At 36.4% G+C, this 23770-nt stretch overlaps 1 protein-coding gene across 3 annotated transcripts; it reads right to left on the reverse strand.

The window, feature by feature from the left end:
* Nucleotides 1-227: 227 nt before the first annotated feature.
* On the reverse strand, nt 228-23414 carry NBN (nibrin). 3 transcript variants are annotated; one of them, XM_057402964.1, is made up of 15 exons: nt 23281-23414; nt 21679-21824; nt 20362-20521; nt 19836-19939; nt 15091-15208; nt 14605-14795; nt 13465-13565; nt 11097-11238; nt 10401-10664; nt 9659-10124; nt 8294-8377; nt 5706-5861; nt 4563-4676; nt 3479-3528; nt 228-350 (listed from the first exon to the last, which is right to left on the reverse strand). In XM_057402964.1, exons 1-15 carry the CDS (start codon nt 23335-23337, stop codon nt 320-322), a joined length of 2184 nt encoding a protein of 727 aa, XP_057258947.1. In that variant the 5' UTR covers nt 23338-23414; the 3' UTR covers nt 228-319. The 3 variants fall into 3 exon arrangements, with proteins under 3 accessions (XP_057258947.1, XP_057258946.1, XP_057258948.1); XM_057402963.1 differs by having other exon boundaries at nt 10401-10667; XM_057402965.1 differs by having other exon boundaries at nt 236-350; nt 8306-8377; nt 10401-10667.
* Nucleotides 23415-23770: the final 356 nt, after the last annotated feature.

The following is a 23770-nucleotide window of genomic DNA, read 5'->3' on the forward strand; positions in this document are numbered from 1 at the left end:
AACATATACTGGATGTATGTTCAGCCAAGTGCCAATACTCCCTTTTTTTGTCCCCAGTACTATTGTGGAAAATCCCCGCAATGCCCACCCCTCTTGAGAGGAAGCAATGTTAAGGGCTTGAAAACAGGCAATCCATAAGTAGCAAGCAGTGAAAGAAGCTTTCATTTTTCTTTAATAAAAGGAAGACTTGAAAACAAGACTTGGAGTAACAGATAGTCAGATGGTCACACACATAGGTATGTATCACATTGTGCAACCAGCAAACCTAAGGAGCAGAAAGCTGATTTTGCAGAGAATCATTGTAAATTCAGGTCCCAATTTATCTTCGCCTTTTCACATTAGGATCGTATCTGCAAGAAAAAAGAAAATTTGTCACAAAGAAGTAAAACTTCATAATATTCAAAGTTAACAATGGGATGTAAATAGCTTTATTATATATGCAGAACAAGGGATTGGTCACTGTTCAGGCCTTCCCCTGACTACACTTCTAGAATTAACTACTGTTGCTACAATTTGATTGAAGGATGTGTAACCTGTGCATGAACCTTTACTAAAATTTTCACCAACTTCCTAGATACTTAAAATCCTTAAATCTGATGCATGAGTTTCTCCAAGCTCTTACTGTCCCAACATAAAGTTTCATTTAAGGGGGGGAGGGTATGTATTCACATGTGAATGTATATCCACAGTAATGTACAACATTTGGCCACAACTCATTCAGACAAAACTCTTTTGCCTGCTTCCTACTCCGACATAAATCCATTCCTTGCCTTACCTTCCCCTTTATACAGCCTCTTACCATTAGTAATTTAGATCTACTTTCTGCATATACTCAATGGTTACCTGATTTACTGCAATATGCTTACAGTTTGATTCTGCTTGACACTGCTATCCCTTGGCTTTCTCTTTCTCTCCATTTGTGCTTCATCTCCCCAAATCCTGTGTCACTTCTTTGAAATTCTGATGTGTTTTGTATTCATGCATGATTAACTTACGGACACAACTGAATGATCATGAAGTTTTACTTCCACTAATTCTGCTTTCATTCATCAAGACTATTTTTGCTTACACAGGAAAATGTGACAACTTGTGAGCCAAATTACATCACCACATAACTAGAAAGGTATTAGAAGTCACTGCTGTTGTTATACAACTCAGATTTCTGGCAAAAATGAAATGTGCACCCTCTGAAAGAAATGCTCTCTTATTAACTGTTAACTGACGGAGCAATAAGGTTTTCTGAATGGCTTTACATGTTGATATGCACTATCATTTTTCTTTGATAGAGATTTTGGCAAAAAACACCCTAGTCATACACGTTTTTCTACCTAAATGCTTAATTTTTAATGTTAGTCAAAAACATGGCAGGTAAGAAGTCAAACAGTGATCGATTGTTTCTTTGCATAAAAACTAAAAAATAATGAAATCTTTGCTAAACAAAATGAGATCCTCACATTAAATCTTAAATCATTTCTTTGAATTAATTGCTATAGCATTGTAATACATGAGCTTGAACATTTAAATATGTCCTGGGCACCAAATCCTATTTTGGGAGGCAGGGGGCAGGGAAAGAGAAGGGGGAAAGATAAGCAGATAGGAGAAGAGGATGATGCAGGATGAAAGCCTGCCATCAGGAGACCACCAGCTTCAACCCTGTCTGTGACTATTTATGGAGAGGCTGACACCAACATCTCACCTCTAGCCATCTTCCATGTCAAATGAAGCCTGGATAATGTTTTCCAGAGAAAAAGAAAACAAAGGACATAACCAGAGCAAAGAAACTGTACTGTGCCTGTGGCCTGAAATGGAAAAAGACCTCCAGAGATTGCACTACTGAATGCACAAAGAAACAAAAGACCTTGCTGGGAACAGAGAGCGAAGAATACAAAGGGCTATTACTGAACGTAATACATTTATCTGTAGTCTTAGCAGACAGTACAATACTTTTCCTTCCTCCTCTCTCTCTCTACTCAAGAGCAGCAGTTGAGGGCATAGCTTTTCTTTCTAGCTCATCTTTACTTAGAATACTGCATGAATCTTTCTAACATCATCAAATGCAGTTTTCATGGGAAATTTTAGTTGTTAATATTAGCATTATGTCATGTCGTTTGACTCAGAATTAAGGACAAAATTAGAAGAAGTTTACAAACTGCTGAGCATTAAATTGTGAGGCCTAATATTTTTGACGTGGAAACTTCTGTTAAGTACAACTATCCTAAATTGACTGGAGAAGAGGTAAAAACTTTTTTAAGCATGAATGCATGCAAATTATCTAGTTTTCCACTGCTGTGTTCTGAAAGACTAAAATTAATTAAGATATTCAGGCCAGATATTGTAAACACAGCAATCAAACTGCACCACATTTTTATGACTGTCTTCATAACTGACAGATATTTAAAGGCTCTATTGCAGATGTAAAACTTGGCTTAGAACTTTAATTACAAACAGGTCATAAATAATTAAATTAGGACTACAGTCAAAGTAACTGGACAGGAACTCAACTGAACAGGATAATTCATTCTTTCAAAAGAGAGATTAGAGAAAGCAGTAGACAACTGAACTGAGGGTTATTGAAACGAAACTGCTGAAACAGACATTTGGAGGCAAATGTAACAAGTTATGGCAAGAAGCAATAGCAAACATTAAAGTGAACCTGGACCTCCCAAAGAAATCTCTCAAACTCCTGTGAGATAAGCACTGATTAAGACAAAATTAATGACTCTACTACTCTGTCAGGAGCATAGAATGATTGGTGTAAAAATACCTCTTCTCCTCTAGTCTGAAATCAGGAAGATGTTAAGGCACTGAGGGAGTTTCTAAGGTAGGCGCTTTTTCATTGTGAATGGATTTGAAAGCAGCTGAAGGGTCTCAAACATAATGGACACAGAGGGGCCATTCTGAAGGATTCACTTAGGGGTTGTTTTGGGGTTTTGTTTTTGTTTTAAATTGTGAATCATTACTTCAAAGATTAAAAAAAAAAAAAATAGCCCTGCCCATTACTTGTTCACGCACCTGATGTTCTGTTGCTTTAGCTCCCTCAAGTGACTGAGTACAGGGATGGGCAAGTGCCATGGCCAGAATGAAAAAGTGGCAGACCCCATAACTTCTTCGCAGTTCACGACTGACTTAATCGTAAGACCAAAACACTTCATTAGGCTCTAGCAAACGCTAATGGCAGAAAGTCTGACCCTGGAATCTCTTTCAGCCTTTGTGAACAATCAAGCTTGTGCATATGAGCCAGGAAGTAGCAACATTTTTGTTTCAGAATGTGCTTATTAAAAACTTGTAGCAAGTCTGAATGAAAGTTTAAGGCATAAAAAGAATTTGAGAAGTCAAATCATTTGGATATATTCCATAGATGGGAACCCATGGAATTTTGAAAATAATAGTCAAAGCTGTCTTCTACAAAATCAGAATTTGCCCAACAACAGATACAGAAAAAATACACATTTTCTACGTACAAACATAACACTCTTACCTAAAGAGATCATCAGCGAGTGATTCTTCTCTTGCATGTCGGTTCTGTTCCTGAGAAAATAAATTTATTCAATATTTGATGTTAAAGATTAAACTAATAAACAATACAGAAAAACAATGTTACTGAACTAACAGTTTTTCCTGACGTAAGTTTTCTCTAAGTATTGATATTATATATTTCTCTATTTAGTTCATATTCACATTAGGTAATGTATTTTATTACTCAAGTTTGGCTAACACTACCAACTTATAAAATGTAGTAGTTTGTACAAGATAGCATTTTTGGTCAGAAATATGGTTTGGGGTTTTAACCATGTATGTAGAAATAGTGGATTTTTTAATCTGAGTATTGGTGCATAAAGGGAATTTTAATTAGTGTTGTCTATAGCCAGAGATTAAGAAAAAAAAAGGGCGGGGGGGGAAGATAATCAGAAAGTGTTGATGTGATGGGATCTTAATTGGGCTTTGGAAACAGAATATGATTTATCAGCAAGTACTTATAAAGAAACTATTAGAAAATCAAAGTGCCAGAGAACTGCGATGACAAAATTTATTTACAACTTCTACATAAAAAAGGTGAAGATTTTTGCAATAGAAAAATACTATTTATTCTTATCTCTTCAGTATAGTCCAACAGAATTTTACTCAGGTATATTCTGTTCCATTTATGAGTAAACTATCAGTTGTACTTTATAACGATTTGAACACAGCTAATCACACAGAAGTTTTTTCTAGCTCCCTGTCATGTTCTTAGAAGTCGTAAGTTTCCATACTGCTTCTCTTATTTTAAAAAAAAAAAGATAATTCTCTCTTAGGGTACTGATTTTGCCTTAAATCAGTATTTCTGATTATATGACTATTGCATGTACAGGGAATTCAAATAATCAGCAAAAAGATAGTTTACCACTGACCTCTGACTTCCAGTAACTTTTCTGATGTGTATTTTCCTATAAGTATCTGTGGACAGCTGAGGTTTTATTTCAAAAATAAAAGTTCAGAAGTATTTCAATAATGACCAGAGGCTGGCACGAGCACTTACATATGACAAGTTTTCATTTTACCATCTTCAAGAATTAATTCCTTACCTCCATTTCTTGCTTTAACCACTCTTCTAGCTCTGAATTTTTTTTAGCCTGGTGAGCAATCAAATCTGACCTTCCAATAATGTATGGAAGTTGTCCGGCCCCTGGATAAGCTACCTGTCAGACAATAAAGTCTTACAATTACAATACAAGGCAACCCACACTGCAAGTAAAAGGTCCGTTTTAACAAATTCAGAAAGTCTATTCAGGTATCACAGAAGGAAGTCAGTCTTCCCTTCAATAACATTTATCAGAGCCCAAATTTTAAAGAGATTTAAGCGAAAAAGCATTTACAGAAAGCTATTAACTCCCTCCTTTTACTTGAAAAAAAATAGCTGTCAAATTACATATGCTAAATATGTCATAGTACATTAAATGGAGTTTGAAAACATTATAAACCGATAGATTCTATTTTATCATAGAATATATAAACATCTCTTACAAAATGGTGGAAAATCCTATTAGAAATGTAAAATGTTATCTAAAAATGAGAGCATACTCCCAGAAAGCTGGAAGTTGTATTGTGTTACTCTCACTCTCTACACAGTATTTTACTGAAATGCATTTCTAGTAATCTTATGCCTTTTTTTATATATTATTTTTTAGTATGAGCTGAAGTGGTATTTTTACACTGAACACTAAGACTCTTCAAATTATCCTCAGGATCCAAGCAAGCAATAGATCTTACTGTTGTAAGATATTAGATTTAATTCCATTCAAAATCCAAGATTGATTAGCTAAAATGCAAGATTCTGAAACATGTTAAAGCATATGCTATGTTTTATACACAGCATATGTATAAACATATGTATTTTAACATATGGTGTTTGGAGAAGTCAACTTGCTAGCTTTCGGGAGATGGTAGTCATCAGTTAACACCTTATTCCAAGTAACAGTTTGAAATAGAGAGTGTAAGTCTCTAAATAATCTAGCATAAGGTAAGTCTCTGTCAACCTGGTACTTCCTCAGTCAGTTAGAAAAACATCTGTTAACAGTATAATACGGTATTTAAATTGTTTCTTTCTGCAGTTACTATCAATTTAAGAAAACCCCAAACTTTTTTAACATATTTCTAGAACCTTAAAGCAAACCTTTCTAGTACCTTTAAACAGTGCCATCTTGTGACCATTTCAAATACAGACCAACCTTTTTAAACAGTTTGAAGTTCTTCTTTCCCCCATAGCTAGTATTTCCAGTAAGCTGACTGTTCTGTCTTGGACAGCTGACAACCAGTGATCTAAACTCAGTCAACAGAAGTCTGCTAGGAAGATTGCTGGAGTCATCTTGCATTTTGTTGTGGTTCTTAGGTGGGAAGAAAAGGAAAAAGCATTTCAAGTGTATAAAGAGACATGCAGCTTATCTAGCAGTAAAAACTTTAGAGAAAGATATAATCATGAGCACAGCTGAGGCAAAAGTTAGAATTACAAAAGGGCAAGGGGAAGACGCAGTAGTGCTAAGAGCCAAGAAGATAGATTTACTTCTCTCCTCATATACCACTAACAGAGCTGGGAGCTCAGTAATTTCCCTTGTATTTACACCTGTTCAAAAGACAGGATCACTAAGAATTTCAGTAACAACAATAATGAAGTCAGTGTATCTCACTGCACTAGGATTTTACTTCCAGATAAAACTTCAAGTAAGGATTTTTTTGTTTTATTTTTATTTATCTAGTATCTAAAAATAACTTCTTTCCTCCTCTCCACCTTGCCTCTTACCTGGACTAACCAAGTATGCTTACTCTAATGGAAACTCCAGCTAGCTCCACGGATGACAAAGTCAAACATCTCCATCTCAATTCTAGCCTACAGATTTACCATTTAGGCCAACGTCATGATTTAAGCCCAGCCAGTAACTCAGACCCATGCAGCCGCTCGCTCACTCTCTCCCTTCTTAGGCTGAGAAAGCCGGTGCTGTTCTGCCTGGAAAAGAGAAGGCTGTGTGGAGACCTCATAGCAGCCTTCCAGTATCTGAAGGGGGCCTATAGGGATGCTGGAGAGGGACTTTTCATTAGGACTGTAGTGACAGAACAGGTTCAAACTTAAACAGGGGAAGTTTAGATTGGATATAAGGAGGAAATTCTTTACTGTTAGGGTGGTGAGGCACTGGAATGGGCTGCCCAGGAAAGCTGTGAATGCTCCATCCCTGGTGGTGTTCAAGGCCAGGCTGGATGAAGCCTTGGGTGGCATGGTTTAGTGTGAGGTGCCCCTGCCCACAGCAGGGGGGTTGGAACTAGATATCTTAAGGTCCTTTCCAACCCTAACTATTCTATGATTCTGCGATTCTTCCCTCCCAGAGGGAGGGGGAGAAGAAGCGAAAGAATGTAACTCTCACGGATTGATAACAGTCTAGTAACTAAGGTATAACGCAAAACTACGACTGCTACCACCAATAATAACAGTGATAAGGGGAACAACAAGAGGGGAGAATATAAAACTAAAAGGGGGAAAGAAAACAATAAACACACATGATGCACAATACAATTGCTCACCACCCACCGAGCAATACCCAGCCTGACCTGAGCAGTGACCTAGCCCTTCCGGGTAACTGCCCCTAGTTTATATACTGGACATGACATGCTGTGGTATGGAATACCCCTTTGGTTAGTTTAGGTCAGGTGTCCCGTGTCTGCTTCTTCCCAGCTTTCCATGCCCCCCTCACTGGCAGAGCATGAGACTGAAAAGTCCTTGACTGGAGTAAATATTACTTAACAAGAACTAAAACCACTGGTGTGTTATCAGCGTTGTTCTCAGGCTAAAGTCACCTGCACTGCACTAAAGCACTGCACCAGCTACTAAGAAGGAGAAACATAACTGCTACTGCTGAACCCAGGACAGCCAACTTTGGGGCTGTAAGCTCGATCTGATCAGTGAAGCACTTTTTCCTGTACATGAGAAAACCTCATATGACAGCAAGTTTGCATGCACACTTTGCTGCCTGGAGCTAGACCTATGTGGATTATAAAGGAAGTCTGAGTACAGGACAAGTTCAAAAATACTGTTAAACCATCTTCATAGACAGCTCCGGCCCAGATGCAGTTCAGCTGTTTTATAGCAAATTATAAACTAAAAGTCCCTTAATGTGAGCTGATCCTGCACTTTGGTACACCTGCACAGCATTCCCTCTTCTTGGGCTGATTTCTTGTATGTACATGAAAAGGTGTGATCCTGCCACTTGCTCAGTGGCTACACTCAACCTTATTTATCTCTTCAGAACCTTTTCATTTCAGTTTCATTTAGTCTCCCTCTCCTCTGCCCCAGTGCCATTCCCAGCAATTCTCCCCTTCATTCATCTCACCTCTAACAAAGCTAGCACACTATTTACTGTTAATCAGTGTATATTACATCTATTTTTTTCAGTGGTTCCTCTCCTTAGAGCAAACAAGATTACATTCTTCTCTGGTCTTTAAGCAGTAAACTAACAAACACATCAGTACAAGTATTAACCACACTGAAGGGTTAATATAATTAAATAAGGTGACTGAAACTATAGAAACCTAAAGTATCCATACAAACACCATTAAACAAGTGTGCAGATGAACTACACTTCACTCTGTCCCTCACAGTCAATAATATAGACTGTACTATTCAAATTTACATATAATTATTCTCAGGAGTACAATCCTCAGAACCTCCTTTATTCTGAAACAGAATCCACAAATGCTATGTTCCTAACAGCAAAATTTTGATCCATTTTCTTAATGCTTCTCAAAGTCTGCTGTTCAAACTTACAATGACCTGGTTTCTTACCAAGACCGGTGACTGTTGTGTGAACTCACTTTTCATTTCTGGAGTTAGAACTGATCCAAGTACCTCTTCTTCCTATTTGATCAAAATACAAATTTAATTACATAAAATTGTTTTCTCCTATATGCAGTAGAATAAGCATTTTCAAATAAATATATTTATACAGAAAAGAAACTGCACTTTAAGTTTTTATGATTTTATGTACACTGTAACAATTGTGGGGTTTTCTTAAATTTTTCACACGTCTTTTTCTTATATGAGTAGCAAGTTTTGTCCATGTGTACAATCTTCAAAGTCCTGCCAGGATGTGGAAAAGATTGCAAAAGCTTTTTAAGAATAAAAAGTAGAATTTTCAATTTCACATGTTAAGTGTACATGTGTGCAGGAAGGACACTTCATTACTAGGGCAGGAAAGCATTCTGCAGGTTGCTCACACAGTTTAAAACCAGATTTGCCCCTCATAAATTATTTTCAGTAGTTGAAAAAGTCAGATAAGCTTTATGCTGATAGTACGGGAAGCTTTAATATATACATATTTTTTTGAATAAGCAAAACTTAAACCTAGTCCTTGTCTCTTATCCCCTCCTGCATTGTTAATAGTCTGCCACAGCTCTCCACATTGTTTTCCTCTATAAACCTGCTTTTGTTTTTTTTCCATGAAGTGGCTACTGTTAACTCAAAATCCATTGTTTTCTTCATTTCTCTTCAAAAAATTGCCTTATCCTCAAAACCAGAGAAATAATCAAGAAAGCGAATTACAAGCTGTGTTTTGGTTTTGTTTTCTTCTTTTGTTGGTGGTGGGTTTTTTTAAGAGGATATCAGTGATTCGAATCAACTCATACAGGAATTTTAACAATCTTTCACATGACATCTAGAGATCTGGACTCGAAAGATGTTGGACACTTCTTTCAGTAACTCAACAGGTCAACTAATGATTTCTTCAGAAAATCCATTACATAAAGGTAACATAATTATTTTTGTATAAATATCAATGTTATAGTTAACAACAACATATAAGAGCTTTTTCATGGACCAGTGATATATTCTGCTGTTCTACCCACAGTACTCCAAGCAAAAAGAGAGGAAAAACATCAGAATACAAGCAGCTTTCAATTCACATAGAAAAAATGTCCTGAAGAATGAAAAAATATTTCTCATTCTAGATAGGTCTTACACTGCAGTGTTCACATGTAATAGATACATCATGGCAATTTTTAGTTCAGAATGATTTGAGCGGTTTAAGCAAACAAACTTTACGAAGCCACTTCCTGTATGTCAAGCAGCCTCATCCTTAGAGAATCTACCCGCATCGTTCCAACACAGTTCAAGACTAGTCACAAGAAGAAGGTAACTTACCAATTGCTTATTCTCCTCTCTCTGCTTTACATTTACTTCTTGCATCCTGCTTCCTTTGGTTTCCAAACATTTCTTCTTTCTCTGAGCTTCCTGGTCATGATCTGCCATTTGACCTTCCCAGTCTAAGTCTCTGCTTCCAAACACAATTTCTAATGCCTCTGTATCTTCAGATAAATTCTCCAACTCCTTTCTCCTCTTTGATGCATGCTTTTCACTAGAAGCAGTTTTAGTGTTGGTTTTATCACTTGTTAGTTTGGCACTTTGCCTCATAAGCTTTATACCTGTGTCTTCTAATGCAAAGTTTGGGCTTAGGTCCAGGATGTTACTTTCTTTCTGATGCCTCTCTGCTTCACTGTTCTGCACTGACGAAGTTGTGGGTTCAGTGAACTCGGGAACAGGCGATGACCTTTCCTCCAGTTTTGCTAGTTTGGCTACAGATGTTTCTTCTCCTTCTTCAGCTCTTTCCCTTAACCAGACAGTATTTACAAAAGAAAGAAATTACAAAAGCATTTCTGAATATAACTAGCTGCATTTGCAACATAACAGCTTCCTGAGGTTTTAGTGACTGCATTATGAGATTTGAGCATAAGTACCCTTGAAGAAAAGCTTGCCATTCTAGAAAGGTGATCAAAAGTTACCTTTTTATTTTGAATTAAATGTACATCCCTTGAATTAAAATTATTAACCAAAACAGCACCAATATAACAATAAGGGAAATGATGTCTAGAACATTTCAACATACCTTTTTCTAACTACTTGGAAGTAATTCATAATGGAGTTAGACTGGTGATGTGAAGCACACTCACTAGGTTTAACAGCTTCTGAACTTTTAGATGGTGAGACAGGATGACTTTTTTGACTAAACCCAGATGTTCTGTTCACTCTAGATGTTGATGTTCCTGCATTCAAGCTGCCACCAGTGCTAGGGTTTTTCTTTACGGCGGTTATATCTTGGAAAGCCATCTTTCCTCGTCTATCCATGTGAGGAGTATTCTCTATCTCCATACTACTTTAAAGAGAAAAAAAGCATTAAGTGAACACATAAGAAGATACCACAGAGATACAGCGCAGAATACCACTTAAAAGAAAAAAAAGCTGTACCTGTACTTTGAACATACTTGTAAAAAATGCATGTGTGCTAAAAACAAATTGTAAAATCCATCGTGACAAATATTTTTATAATTGTGAAATGGCCTGAAACTTTCTAATAGTTAAGACTGTCAAATCAGGTAAGCAGTATCTACATTTGTATCTGAGTCATGCAAGTCCTACGTTTTCTGCAGAAATTATCTCACTGCAGACAAATGGAAGCTATTTAGTAAGTCCCATTTCTGACACCATATATCTTTGTCCACTGGCAGTGATACAGTTCCTCTGTCACAAAAGATTGCTTTATTTGCAAGTATTAGCCCAGAAACTGTTTCCAAAAATATTTCACCATGTCTGCTCTTCCATTTCTGTATCAGCCACATATGCTGTGCTGTCATCTGCAGCAGCTACCATCATGGTTTCATCCACAACCAAACTCTGAGAAACGGCTCGCCCTACAACAGCTGATGCATGAGTATTTTCAGTTACAACTGCAAGATCAACAGAAGAGAAGAATTAGAAGGTTAGTACCAAATTGGTGTTTCTTTGCATGTGTTATCACACGTTGGTAACTGATCTGGTGAGATTTTTGTAAAATGGTCTTAAAGCAATTTTAATAAAATAATTAAGCAGATCTATTAATTAAAAAGAAAACACAACTAAAAAAAAACAGATCTAAAGGACCATATTATGGGATTCAGGTTTAGTTAAATATTCCACTGAATGAAATAATGGATTTTTTTCTTAAATAAAAATGAACCATAATGCAAAATCATGATAAATATGGATATAACATAATAAATCATGCAATATATATCTTATACACAACTGTCAGAGCACAAAATTCCTGATCTTTAACATGTGATTATTATATTTGAGATTATTTCTACTAATGTAGAACCAGTATTTGCTATCAAAACAACTTAGGATAACTGTCTTCTACAGACAACTTCTCACAATCCCTATAGTAAGGGGATTATCTTAAAACATCATTTGCTGCTCTCATTATTTCTCTGTATAACAGAAAGAGCACACAACATCTTTTACATTTTCTGTTTCGTACGTCTTTGTCCTCATATACTTAACGTCTTCTCCAAGTCAAAGGATACTAACATTTACTATTTTAGCATATCTCATCGTGCTTCTAGATACATTTTTAATTACTACTCATCTCTTAGCCCTTTACATTCTTCCCGCATCTCATTCCGATCAAGACGATGATGTATTGTAATTTCAGATAACCCATTCTCTACACATTTGTTAATTTTTTAGAATCCTAGAGTAGTTAGGTTTGGAAACAACCTTAAGATCATCTAGTTCCAACCCCCCTGCCATGGACAGGTTTTCCTAGTGCTGTAACCTATACAGGAATAAATCACCTATAGATACACATCTCCTCTTTGAGCAACTACAAGTTACTGTATGTTGCTATTTGTTCTGAGACAAGAACTGAGGAAGAAGTCTTGTTTGCAATCCCTTTGATTTGAAACACATACATGGAAGTTGTAACTCCCAAACACCAGAATTTGTTTCCTCTTAGCAAATAAACTGTAAACACAACCACCTTTAAATGCCTGATAATCAATCTTTTTACACAATTCAATCAGACAGCTTTTATCTGTCCTATAATTCAGACTAGAAAAAAGAATCAGCATTTCTGATTATTTCAGATATCTGCAGGCTCAGTATCTTTAAATTTAACCTGAGAATTTATTTTGTATTGCTTTCTAAACTAAATGGATAGACCCTCATATACAAGTTATTTATACAAGGATACCATCAACCAAACTATTTTTCAGAGTTCTCCGTTTACTTCATGTGTATCTTTCTCTCTTCAAAATACACTTTTGAGTAAATAATGTTCCTATATGTAAAGACAAATCTATAGGGTTTTGTTATTTTATTCTATTTTTAATTGTATGATTTGCTACCTGTTGCAACACTTTGTAGAACAGATAAGAACAATTCTACTGAAACAAACTAGAGAGTACCAATTTTGGAAGAAGCATGAAAAGAGAATTAAACAAATAAAAACCTCTTTTTGTGTCTTAGAGATTTTTATTACTATTGTATTAGTAAATGTTAAAGTTTCAAGTCACAACTTGGAATGTCCACCCTCAAACTATTACTTTAGTAAATGTGGCAATCATTTCTCATTGTTTTTACTTCTTATGCCAAGACTGTGTTTGGTTTTACTGGGTAGGGGTGGGTTGAATTTTCTGAAGTAAATTCCTTTCTGTGGAGGGGGAGGAGGAGAAGGGAAAAAAAAAAAAAAACAAACTTACAAATTAATTCTGTTCTCTCCATTTCTAACACTCATCTTTTATTTCTCTATTACCCCTGTATTTTCATGAAAGACAATAACATGTAATCTAAACCACCACCGACATACTGGTTCAGTGGCCATTAAAAACATGAACTTCAGAAGATTGTTTAAAGTATCTTTCCTTTAAAGATCAATGTACAATGTGTCTGCTTTTTATGCTAATTTTAGATCTGCTACTTTTTTATTTAAAGAGTCATATGATAGTCAGTGCAGTTTATTGCAAGACCATTAAAAACCAATTACCTCTTCAGAACTGTATACGTTTTTCACAGTGTCATTCTGTTTTAGTGATCTTGCAAAACAAAAGAACATTACCAGTTGATGCCCCAGTACAAAAAGAAATACTGCCTTTTTAACACTGTTAAAATATTACTACCCTTCTTCCAATTACCTTTGTTACCAAGCTGCTTTTGAGGGTTGCAGAATTTTTCTGTAGACATGAAGAGAACTGCCAATCCAATTTCTGCCTCTGGAATAGCCCTGAGATCCTTGCTGTTAATATACAAATAAAATAAAGACAGAAAAAAAAACAAACCAAACCAGCCCTGTTTCTCAATACAGATTCAAAAATGGGAATAGATACGACAAAGTACAAGATGTTCCACTCTTCCTGTCAAAAAACAGCAGTCTACACTACAATTTTTCACAATACAGTAAGTCAGCATAATTATCCATCATTACACCCAAGTCCTATACATATGAACTTCCAGCTGCTGTAGTCACTGTCTGGTTTCAGTAATCTGGCCAATGTATCTCTCCCTACCTGATTTCTGAGCATCTAACCAAATGTGCTCTACCTTTGATTCAAAAAGGTGTGTGAATGTGAAAGTGACTTGAAAGATATGATCACCTCTTAGAAGTTAGCCAGGCACACACCCCCACTTCTTCTGTACTACAGCCATGAGAAGAGCTTGAGTACAGCTTTCTCTTAATCACCAAGAAAATTCAGGGGAACTAGGTTTATGCATTAAGTACTAGGTTCTTGTTTTGTTTCATTGTTTTAATAAAATGGCCTGCCTTCTCTAACAAAACTTACCACCAGAACAAAAACTGATTTTTGTTAAACAGAAGCTGCTCTTCAGAAACACTGTATGCAAATAATTAGACAGCAACAAACCACATGACCTCAAGGTGCCATTTCATGTTTTCCATTAAATAAATATGTATATTTATAAAAAAAAAAGATGACCTATTTTCCATTCTTAAAATATATATATTTTAACTTATTTTAGATAGTAGAAGAAAACCCACTTGCTGTAATTTCAAAGCAGCTTCATTACAATTAATTTTTTATAGAACTGGACCCTCCAAACAAGGAAAAACAAAACAAAACCGAACACCAACACAAGAAAACCTGCAAAAATCTCATTAAATCCTAAAAACCCTGCCAAGTCCTTTGTTTTCTGCTTGAAGAAATTCTAGTTACTATGCTAAATACTTAAAGCAATGAAAAAAATGCCCTCTTTAGGTATGCAAACACAACGACTAAATCTCTGCAGAAATTCTGAAGTACAGGAGAACAATGCTGCACCTTTGCAAGACAGTCAGAACAGAATCAGTCCAGTTTCTCATGGAGTCAGATCCTGGGATCTGAGAATTTGTCAACATCACATCAACAACACAAACATCAGGAGAAACTAGTAAAGATGTTTCTTTTCTTCCTTCTGTCATCAACTTTGCTTCCCCACCTCCAAGAATAACTGCTGGACCCAGTTTCTTGTGCTAAAAAGGGAATGCAAATACAAAAATAAAACCTTGAAATGCGGTCAATTTAAAAGTATCAGCATAATGAACTATCAGCATAATGCTTATCACTGATGCACTAATGCAGAAGTGATGTGTTCTGTTTCTCCCCCTGTATTTCATCTTGCTTAGGCCATTGTACTGCAAGAAGATAAATACATAGAAATCCTTCTTCCCTGATGAACCCAGAAACAGTGTAAATTCACAGAGAACAGAATCAAGTCTGTGCTTAGCTACCCCGCAACACATTTTTTGCAGTGTAAAGCCCCATTACCTGCTTGGCAGTTAGAAATACAAAAGTTTTTCCACAGAATATTTTTTTCCTTTCCTGACGCTCAGACAAATCCAGTTTTTCAGTGCCAATGGAAGGCTCATCAACTGGAGGATAAAATCTGCAACAACAGAAAATTAAAAGTTACAAAATTCAGATTTACCTATCTGTACCAATTCATTGTCCTTTTTGTTTTACAGTAAAGCTCCAAAGTTAAAATACTTGCTGTGTTAAAACTATTTACACAAATATTTTTCTTTCAAGAGAATGTTAAGAAGAAACAGAGCCTCTAATTTCTCATTATCTAAGCTAAGATCAAGATTTTCCATTATAGTAACTGAGAGGAACATATTCAACCTATCCACTTTAAGTATCTGTTGTACACATACCCACATTTTCCACTAACAATACTAACAAATACGACTGCAATCTCATTCTGCACTTATTCTAGCTAATACTGAAACTCCACACAAAATTAGTCATCCTGCTTGCTCTACTCTTCAAGTAGGAACAGCCACCCTCCTCCCCTTCTACTGGACCAAGAAATCCACCACAGTGGATGACAGCCTACCAATATAACAGAAAATAAGTACATTTCTCTAGCGGGGGGGATAGAGAACTGAAATGGCTCACCCTGAAGTCTCTCAATTATTTTGTCTAATAAAAAGAAAAGTGACCATAATTTCTGTTGGGGAACTGATTAGTCAGAAGTGAAATTCTACCCTGAAACTCTCATTTTTGTCACAGCCTGTGATGTCAGCTCCAGTTAACAATGGCATGCCCACATCATAAAACCTCTAGAGTTAAGACAAGCATCTAACTGAGAGTTTCAGGACAGTAATTTACAGGGTACTTGAGCCACATATTCCCTACGACAGCACTTCTAACAGAGCAAGATGAAGGCACACGATAGAAAAAAGGGAAACTATAGGTCAATTTTAATGATACTGTGCTAATGTCTGTACCCAATCAGCAGTTTATGTTATGTATTCTGTCTGACCACAGAACTAGTTATCTTTACTGTGACTGCTGATTTTACATAGAATCATAGAACCTTAGAACAGTTAGGGTTGGAAAGGACCCCAAGATCATCTAGTTCCAACACCCCTGCTGCAGGCAGGGACACCTCACACTAAAGCATGCCACCCAAGCCTCTGTCCAACCTCACCTTGAACACTGCCAGGGATGGAGCATTCACAACCTCCCTGGGCAACCCATTCCAGTGCCTCACCAACCTCACAGCAAAGAACTTCTTACTTATATACAATCTAAACTTCCCCTGTTTAAGTTTGAACCCATTACCCCTTGTCCTATCACTACAGTCCCTAATGAATAGTCTATCCTCAGCATCCCTATAGCCCCCATTCAGTTACTGGAAGGCTGCTATGAGGTCTCCACACAGCCTTCTCTTCTCCAGGCTGAACAGACCAAACTTTCTCAGCCTGTCTTCACACAGGAGGTGCTCCAGTCCCCTGATCATCCTCGTGGCCCTCCTCTGGACTTGTTCCAACTGTTCCATGTCCTTTTTATGTTGAGGACACCAGAACTGCACACAATACTCCAAGTGAGGTCTCACAAGAGCAGAGTAGAGGTGCAGGATCACCTCCTTTGACCTGCTGGTCACGCTCCTTTTGATGCGGCCCAGGATACGGTTGGCTTTCTGGGCTGCGAGTGCACACTGCCAGCTCATGTTCATTTTCTCATCACCAACACATCCTTTTCATAATACTATGGGGGCAGGGGGGAAGCTAAAACACAGTCCCAAAATCTGGTTTAAGAGCACAATAAATTACATTTATACAGGTTTACATACATACACACACATATCTTTCTTCTTTCCCAATTTATGCAAAGATTAGCAGGTTCTAAGGAAAAAACATACTCCATGAAATGCTGAAATGTTTAAATTTCTGAAAAAAATGCACCATTTGTAAAGACATAAACATTCTTAAGACACTGAATAATCACCTTATAGCTGAACACAAGAATAAATATGTAAATTTACTACTGCATCCAAGTACATAATTCAATTATGATAGTCTAAAATGTACTAAGTAATTAGTTAGTTTTAAGTAATCTTTGTTCTTTTGTGTTTTTCACAATCAATTCTTGAAGCTTTACATACATAATGGAAATAAACCAGCCTGAAACCATCAAGTTTTGAAAATGAGTATTTGATAAGTCTCAGTAACCTGTTCAAGTCTGTATACAAAAATACTGTTGCACTGAAATAGATTTGGTAAAGTCTACCAATCATAAGAAACGGCAACTTGGATTTTAGATACCAGGCCAGACTTCTGTGTCCTGTGGAGACAGTTACTAACCTAAGATAAATACAGGGAATAAAGTAATATTTAAAGACCAAAGGATGAATAAAAAAGGGGAGCAACATCAGTTTCCCTTAATTTGGAACTTGACTGTAGTTCCCCTATAAATACATTTCAAACCTGGTTTTTAATTTTAGCAAGAAACTTCAACTGATCATCTCCTCAAAGAAATGTTTGATTTTCCTTTGAAACTCTTATCTAATGCTGATATAAGCTCAAAAGGCAACATAATCTTTTTCCATTTAGGATTCTGAAGCACTCCTTGTCCTCTCTCCCCGTAAGCTTTGAGCAGTAACACAGTTACTCAGAAAAGACCTTCTACAGTCTTAAATCTTTCAATAAGTAGATTTTGAGTCTTGGTGAGTCAAAGGCTTAGTTACTTTCCTACTTTTTCAAAGCTGTGCACTATTTACACTGGTCTGCTGTAATAAAATACATCATTTCATACACGGCTGCACGTATGCAGCCATTAGCAAAGTCTTCAGTTATTGTTCTTTGTTGCATAAGTTATCAAAGACTACCAGAGGACTAGGGTAATACACTTTACCATAAAAAGCCTCGAGTAAGAAGGCCCACACTGAACTGCAGTTTTGCAATTCTGTGAAGTCTGATTATTTTTTAGCTTTAAGATTATACTACCCTCAGGTTGTTGAGAGATCGAATCTACAGTAGTAGTCAAGATTTAATTAACAGTGTCACCCTACATTACCACATCAATACACCTTTCTTATTTCATATTCAAACTAGTACTGCCCCAAGTTGTTCAGTGTCTTGTGGGTATAGCTCATGTCAGCTCTAGCTACAATGCAAAATGTAGAGATTCCCTATGAAACTTAAAAGTATTTTTGAAAATAGAGTGCAAAGAGCTGCTAAAACAATTTTCAGTATCTTCCCACCAGCTACACCTTAAAAGTATCACCTGTTTAAAATACTACAATTATTTTAAATATAGATCTGTGTATTACACCACCTGCCTCATTTAGTTTGATTCAGAACTGTCTCTTGGAAAGCTACATAATGGATATACTGATAGTGTCACTAACATTTAGTCAACTCAATTCCTCTAAAGGTCTTAACAGTTAGCAAAAACATCTAAGAAAGGGAAACATACCCATGCAGTTCTATTTTATGGAGCCCTTTTCCATGTCACCCTGGTTCTTCAAACTATTCTAGCACCGGCTATCATCAAACCCACTAAAGAAAATAAACTGCTATGCCCTAACACATATTTATGCATGTATAACCATACATATGTAAACCAAACAGTGATTCTATGCTTCAATACTTATTTTCCCAACTCAAAAGTCTGGAGTCCAGCATTCAACTGGTTAAACACCACACCCAGAAAAGTCATAGTATCTTGAAAGCATTTAAATGATTTTCACAAAATTTTCTCCCTGTTAACTGACATTAAAAGTTCAACATGTTATTTTCAAATGTCAAGTACTCTTACAATGCCCATTCATTACGTATTTCATTTCGCAGTATCTTCCAAAGCATGCAAAGAATAGAAGCAGTTAAAAAAAAACAAACAAAACCACACAACAACAACAAAGCAGACCCCAAAAACCCCAACAAACAAAAAAAACAAACCAAAACCAACAAAACGAACAGCTACCAATGCAGTTTACCTTTTAAAAATACACAATGGAAACTTCTCACCCACATAAATCATGTGTTCATACAAAATAAACCAACCCAAAACACAACTGTCTCCCTTTTCAAGGTAAAAATAGTAGCAATACAGGCTCAGATGAAATTCTTACACAACAGGATTATTTTACACTTTTCTACCCAGAGAAAATAACCAAAAGGGAATATTCTGCAATACTTACTCCAAAGTAATAATTTCAAGTTAATTTAACCATTAAAACAATGAGCATTTTATTCTCACATAGTGAAGACCAACGCACATTAGTCTTACTTCACCTCTTAACAGACAACTAAAATCCCTTGCTATCCCAGGGAAGTCAATGGCCAGGCTAACTCTGTCTTAACCAAAGTTTACAGTAAACTGAGTAACTGTGTAGTGGAAAATTGTGTCTACATAATGAAATAAGCTTGACATAATTTCTTTTATAAAAACATAATTTTATGTTACTGTATCACCAAGATATACCTTGTATCATTTAAGCACCCAAGAGTTTAAATGCTGTTTCAAATATACCAACAAAACAAGCTCCTATTTAGAGCTAGTAACATCTCTTAAGCATAGTCATTTCCAAGAGCTTGTTCTATATACTCAAGGAATAAGAGCAAGAAAATTGCCTGAATATTAAAATGTGTCATATTAAGCATTCCTCCACAAGGAAAGTTACTGTAAATCACCTATTCTGTCAAACATCATCAGATAAATGTGCAGTTACTTGATAATCTACATCACGTAAATTTAATCTGTGACACTGAAAACATGATATTTACCTTTTATGATCTGGCAACTGTTGTCTGGACTGAATAGCTTTGATTAATTCGACAAAAAACTCTGGTTTTATAATTGGCCGACCACAAATCAGAGCACATATAGTCTGAAAAGACACAAAACGCATCGTTACTCTATGTAAAAAGTTCAGCTAGAATACGGTTCAACTGACATTAGGTTTTCAAGATCTTAGATGTGGAAAACGTCACACAAACAGATAGAACAATACTGATTTTTGCTACTGAAAACCAGGATGGTTTAGTTTCTAACAGCATAGCTTTTAATTGCTGTATTGACCAAAGTTATGAAAATGTAGAAAGCAACTGATGAGAATCCGTAAAGGTCTTCAAATTTTGCTTGTTTGATTTTTTTCCCCTCCAACCTTTCACCAACATACTCCTCTTTCTAAATGTGGAAGAGCTGATTTTGTAGCTTTGTAGGGGTAAATCTTGAACAGGTCTAGAATTTAATTTGCATCTGTGGGAACACAGCAAAGCAATGCCATCAATATGTAAAAGCTCAACATACCTTAACAGTAACTTTTACTGATACCATTACAAGGTGAGTACAGTCTTTTGTCCATTCATTCACAACAAGGCCTCCAAGCTGCTGGATGGCTTGATTTAAAGCAGTTTTCTGAGCTACATCTAAACATGAGGAGCAGACAACCAAAGGTTCATACTCTACTCTGCAAAAAACAAGAGAAAATTGCTGTAGTTATTTCAGCCAATCATGCTGAACAAACCTGATTTAACTATTATGTTTGTGTCTCAGGGAAATCTGAAGGGGGAAAAAAAAAGACCCAACAACAAGAAAACACAAGCCACAGCCCCTTCCCCCCTCCCCCCATATTCTTACTTAGACCAAACACAGCTTCAAAATTTCCCAAAGAAACTAAATACCGATTCTTATTCAAAAAATATAACAGTTTGACTGAAATATTTCTAAAGACTTCTGAATCTTTCACAGATATCACATAAGATTACTGCTTCAACAATACTGCAAAGTCAGGGAATATTAGAAGAAATTAAGCATGCGCTTCCAAAGGCAAAAGTATGCTCAACAAAACAGTCCATGAATAGATCAGTATTTAAAAAAACAAAATATATCTAAGTGTTGTAGAAGTTCAAGTTCAAAAATTCAAAAACTATTGATTGTAATAAATGGAGGGGAATTTCTATCAAATAATGCCAGCAGCAGTGAAACAAATGAGTCAAATTTCAAGGAACAAAGACAATTCCTGGTTGCTTTAATGCTGATTTTACTGATCATTAAATTTTGTTATATTTACCTGCCATTTCAAGGACTGCTTCATAGATTTAAACAGATAGCACTGGCTACCATGTTAAATTTGAAAAATTAACAAGTTGGATTCACTAGAGAATGCATGCATACATCACTGCAACAAGCATTCAATGGCTATTGCTGCACAAAGCACCCTACAGCTATGTCAGTTCTTTTCTCATTACGCTATCAGCAACTAACAAGGGCTCCAACAAGCTGTCTCCCTACACTAAACTTTCATCTCTTCTTTAGAATCGTTTATATTATAGGATTTTGTTCTTTACCTAAAATAGCCTGAAAACACTCACTGTATGTGATATATCATCTTCTAAATTGCCAGTGCTTTACTATGAACAATTTAACATCTTAGTGTCAAAATAAATTATATTATAAAAATATGTAATAGAAAACTGTTACAAAAGGAGTTGTGGAGCACAGGCAAAATATTATGCATTCTAAATCCATCACTGTTGCATCACTTGCCAAGTTGTGTGATGTGCTAGAATACTCTTTTCAAAAACTGCAATTTCCTATTTGATATTTTAGAATCAAAGCACTTACCTAAACTTGCTCTCAAGGACTCCAAAGTTGATTCTGTCACCAGACTGCAAGGACACTGAAGGGCCACTGAGTTTTGATCCATTAACAAAGGTACCATACTTAGATGTATCCATTACTGTTAATATAGGGACTGAGAGAGACTGGCTCTGAAAATAAAAACAAAAATAAGCCGTTATAGTTTATCAGAATGAGACAGTTTTATCATAAATAGGTTACTACCATTATGGATCAAAGCAGTAGATGAGTAACAAAAAGCCTACAAAATACCATCCTAAAGAAAGACTTTGGACAATGAGGCTGACTACCTCATTACACATCTTCTTGTTTTCACAGTGAAGGAATGAGAGAAAATATACACATTTTTAGCTTCACAACTTCTGTGCTTCTCACACTGAGTTTTTCTGTAAGCTGTGCAAGGCAATCATTTGCCAGGCCAAAGCCTATGCTACTGTGGTTTAGCAAGGCTCTGAGATTTATTATTGATGCTTTTACCTACCATTCAGCCCTGGCATAGGTGCCCAAGTCACCTTCCCTCACTCCCATCCTTGAGCACTGCTAGTCTTCCACAAGCTGCAAGGGATGCTGACACCAGCATAGCTCAAGAAGAGGTAAGACACTGTCATAATTCCCAAAAGGTTCAACAAGTACTATCAGCTTGTTTTCATGGAAATTTTGACACGTAGTTATATATGTTATTTGGAATATTAAAATGACAAATTTTACGTATTTAACTTCAAACTATGTACAGTTACATAAATGAAATTCTTGCTGACTGGCTCCAAAACGTCCATAAACATTGCAGCACACAGAATCACAGAATCATAGAAAGGACCCCAAGATCATCTAGTTTCAACCCCCCTGCCATGGGCAGGGACACCTCACACTAAACCATGTCTCCCAAGGCTCTGTCCAACCTGGTCTTGAACACTGCCAGGGACTGGAGCATTCACAACTTTCCTGGGCAACCCATTCCAGTGCCTCATCATCCTTACAGTACAGAACTTCTTCCTTATATCCAATCTAAACTTACCCTGTTTAAGTTTTAACCCGTTACCCCTTGTCCTGTCACTACAGTCCCTAATGAGGAGTCCCACCCCAGCATCCCTATAGGCCCCCTTCAGATACTGGAGGGCTGCTACGAGGTCTCCATGCAGCCTTCTCTTCTCCATGAGTAATAGTAAATCACTAAGCACCCTTTGGACATTTTTTTCAGTCCCCTAATCAAATACAGAAAGGAATGAAACAAGAACTAAGCCTGCAGTAAGATAACTGAAGCATCCTTCAGAACCAAGACCTGAAATTTAACTATGTAATGAATTTAATATCATAATTTTCCTGCTATGATTATTTTAATACAAATTCCTACTGAATCTTCACTCTGGAATAAAAGGGAGCTTGAATCAGTACAATTATGCCACTAAATATCTCAACATAGGCAAGCAACCCTGAGGAAAAGAAAAAACAAACCCAAAAGACAGATGATCAGTGGCTCTACTCCAAGCATAAAACACCAGTGAGATTGTAATGAGAGTATGTGTGGCCACAGCAGACTGAATTATCCATACAGCACACTTATAGTGCAGTAAAATGCTGGCTACTTACAGTGGTTTTTCCAGGATGACTTACTGTCAGAACCGCATGACTTCGACTGATGGACATATCATGCTGAATTAAAATTGCACAGTTTTTGCGTCCAACAACATATTCTGTACCACTCAAAAGCCGATACGGCTCTCCTAAAAATAAGCAGGAGACAGAAAAATATTAATGCAGAAAAAAAAAACCAAAAATACCCTAAGTACTTAGGAAACATTCAAAAGTTTATGTATGTTGCATATATGTTGTGTATGTGAAACTCAAATTTGTCATGCATCATTTATTAGGCTGACTTAAATTACTCATTTAGTTTGTAGACAAAATCTCTTTTCTTCCCCTCTCTCTTGCTTTGTCCATTATAAAAAGTTACATTTTATAATAAACAAAGCAGTTAAAGTGGCAGCACAAATTTAAGGACAACATGTATTTATTAATACTCTGTTGCTTAACTTTTCTCTTGTATTAGTTCTTGAAGATCACGTGTTACACATAGAAG

The sequence above is a fragment of the Pezoporus wallicus genome, unplaced genomic scaffold, assembly GCF_028554395.1.
Source record: "Pezoporus wallicus isolate ANWC-B61680 ecotype Strahan unplaced genomic scaffold, APGP_CSIRO_Pwel_v1 contig_2456, whole genome shotgun sequence".
Lineage (NCBI taxonomy): Eukaryota > Metazoa > Chordata > Aves > Psittaciformes > Psittacidae > Pezoporus > Pezoporus wallicus.

Coding starts and splice junctions, on each gene's coding strand:
- NBN (XM_057402963.1), bottom strand. CDS start 23,337: ATGTCCATCAGTCGAAGTCATGCGGTTCTGACAGTAAGTCATCCTGGA. Junction 20,522..21,678: donor GTCCTTGAGAGCAAGTTTAG/GTAAGTGCTTTG, acceptor TGTTTTTTGCAG/AGTAGAGTATGAACCTTTGG. Junction 19,940..20,361: donor CAGTAAAAGTTACTGTTAAG/GTATGTTGAGCT, acceptor GTGTCTTTTCAG/ACTATATGTGCTCTGATTTG.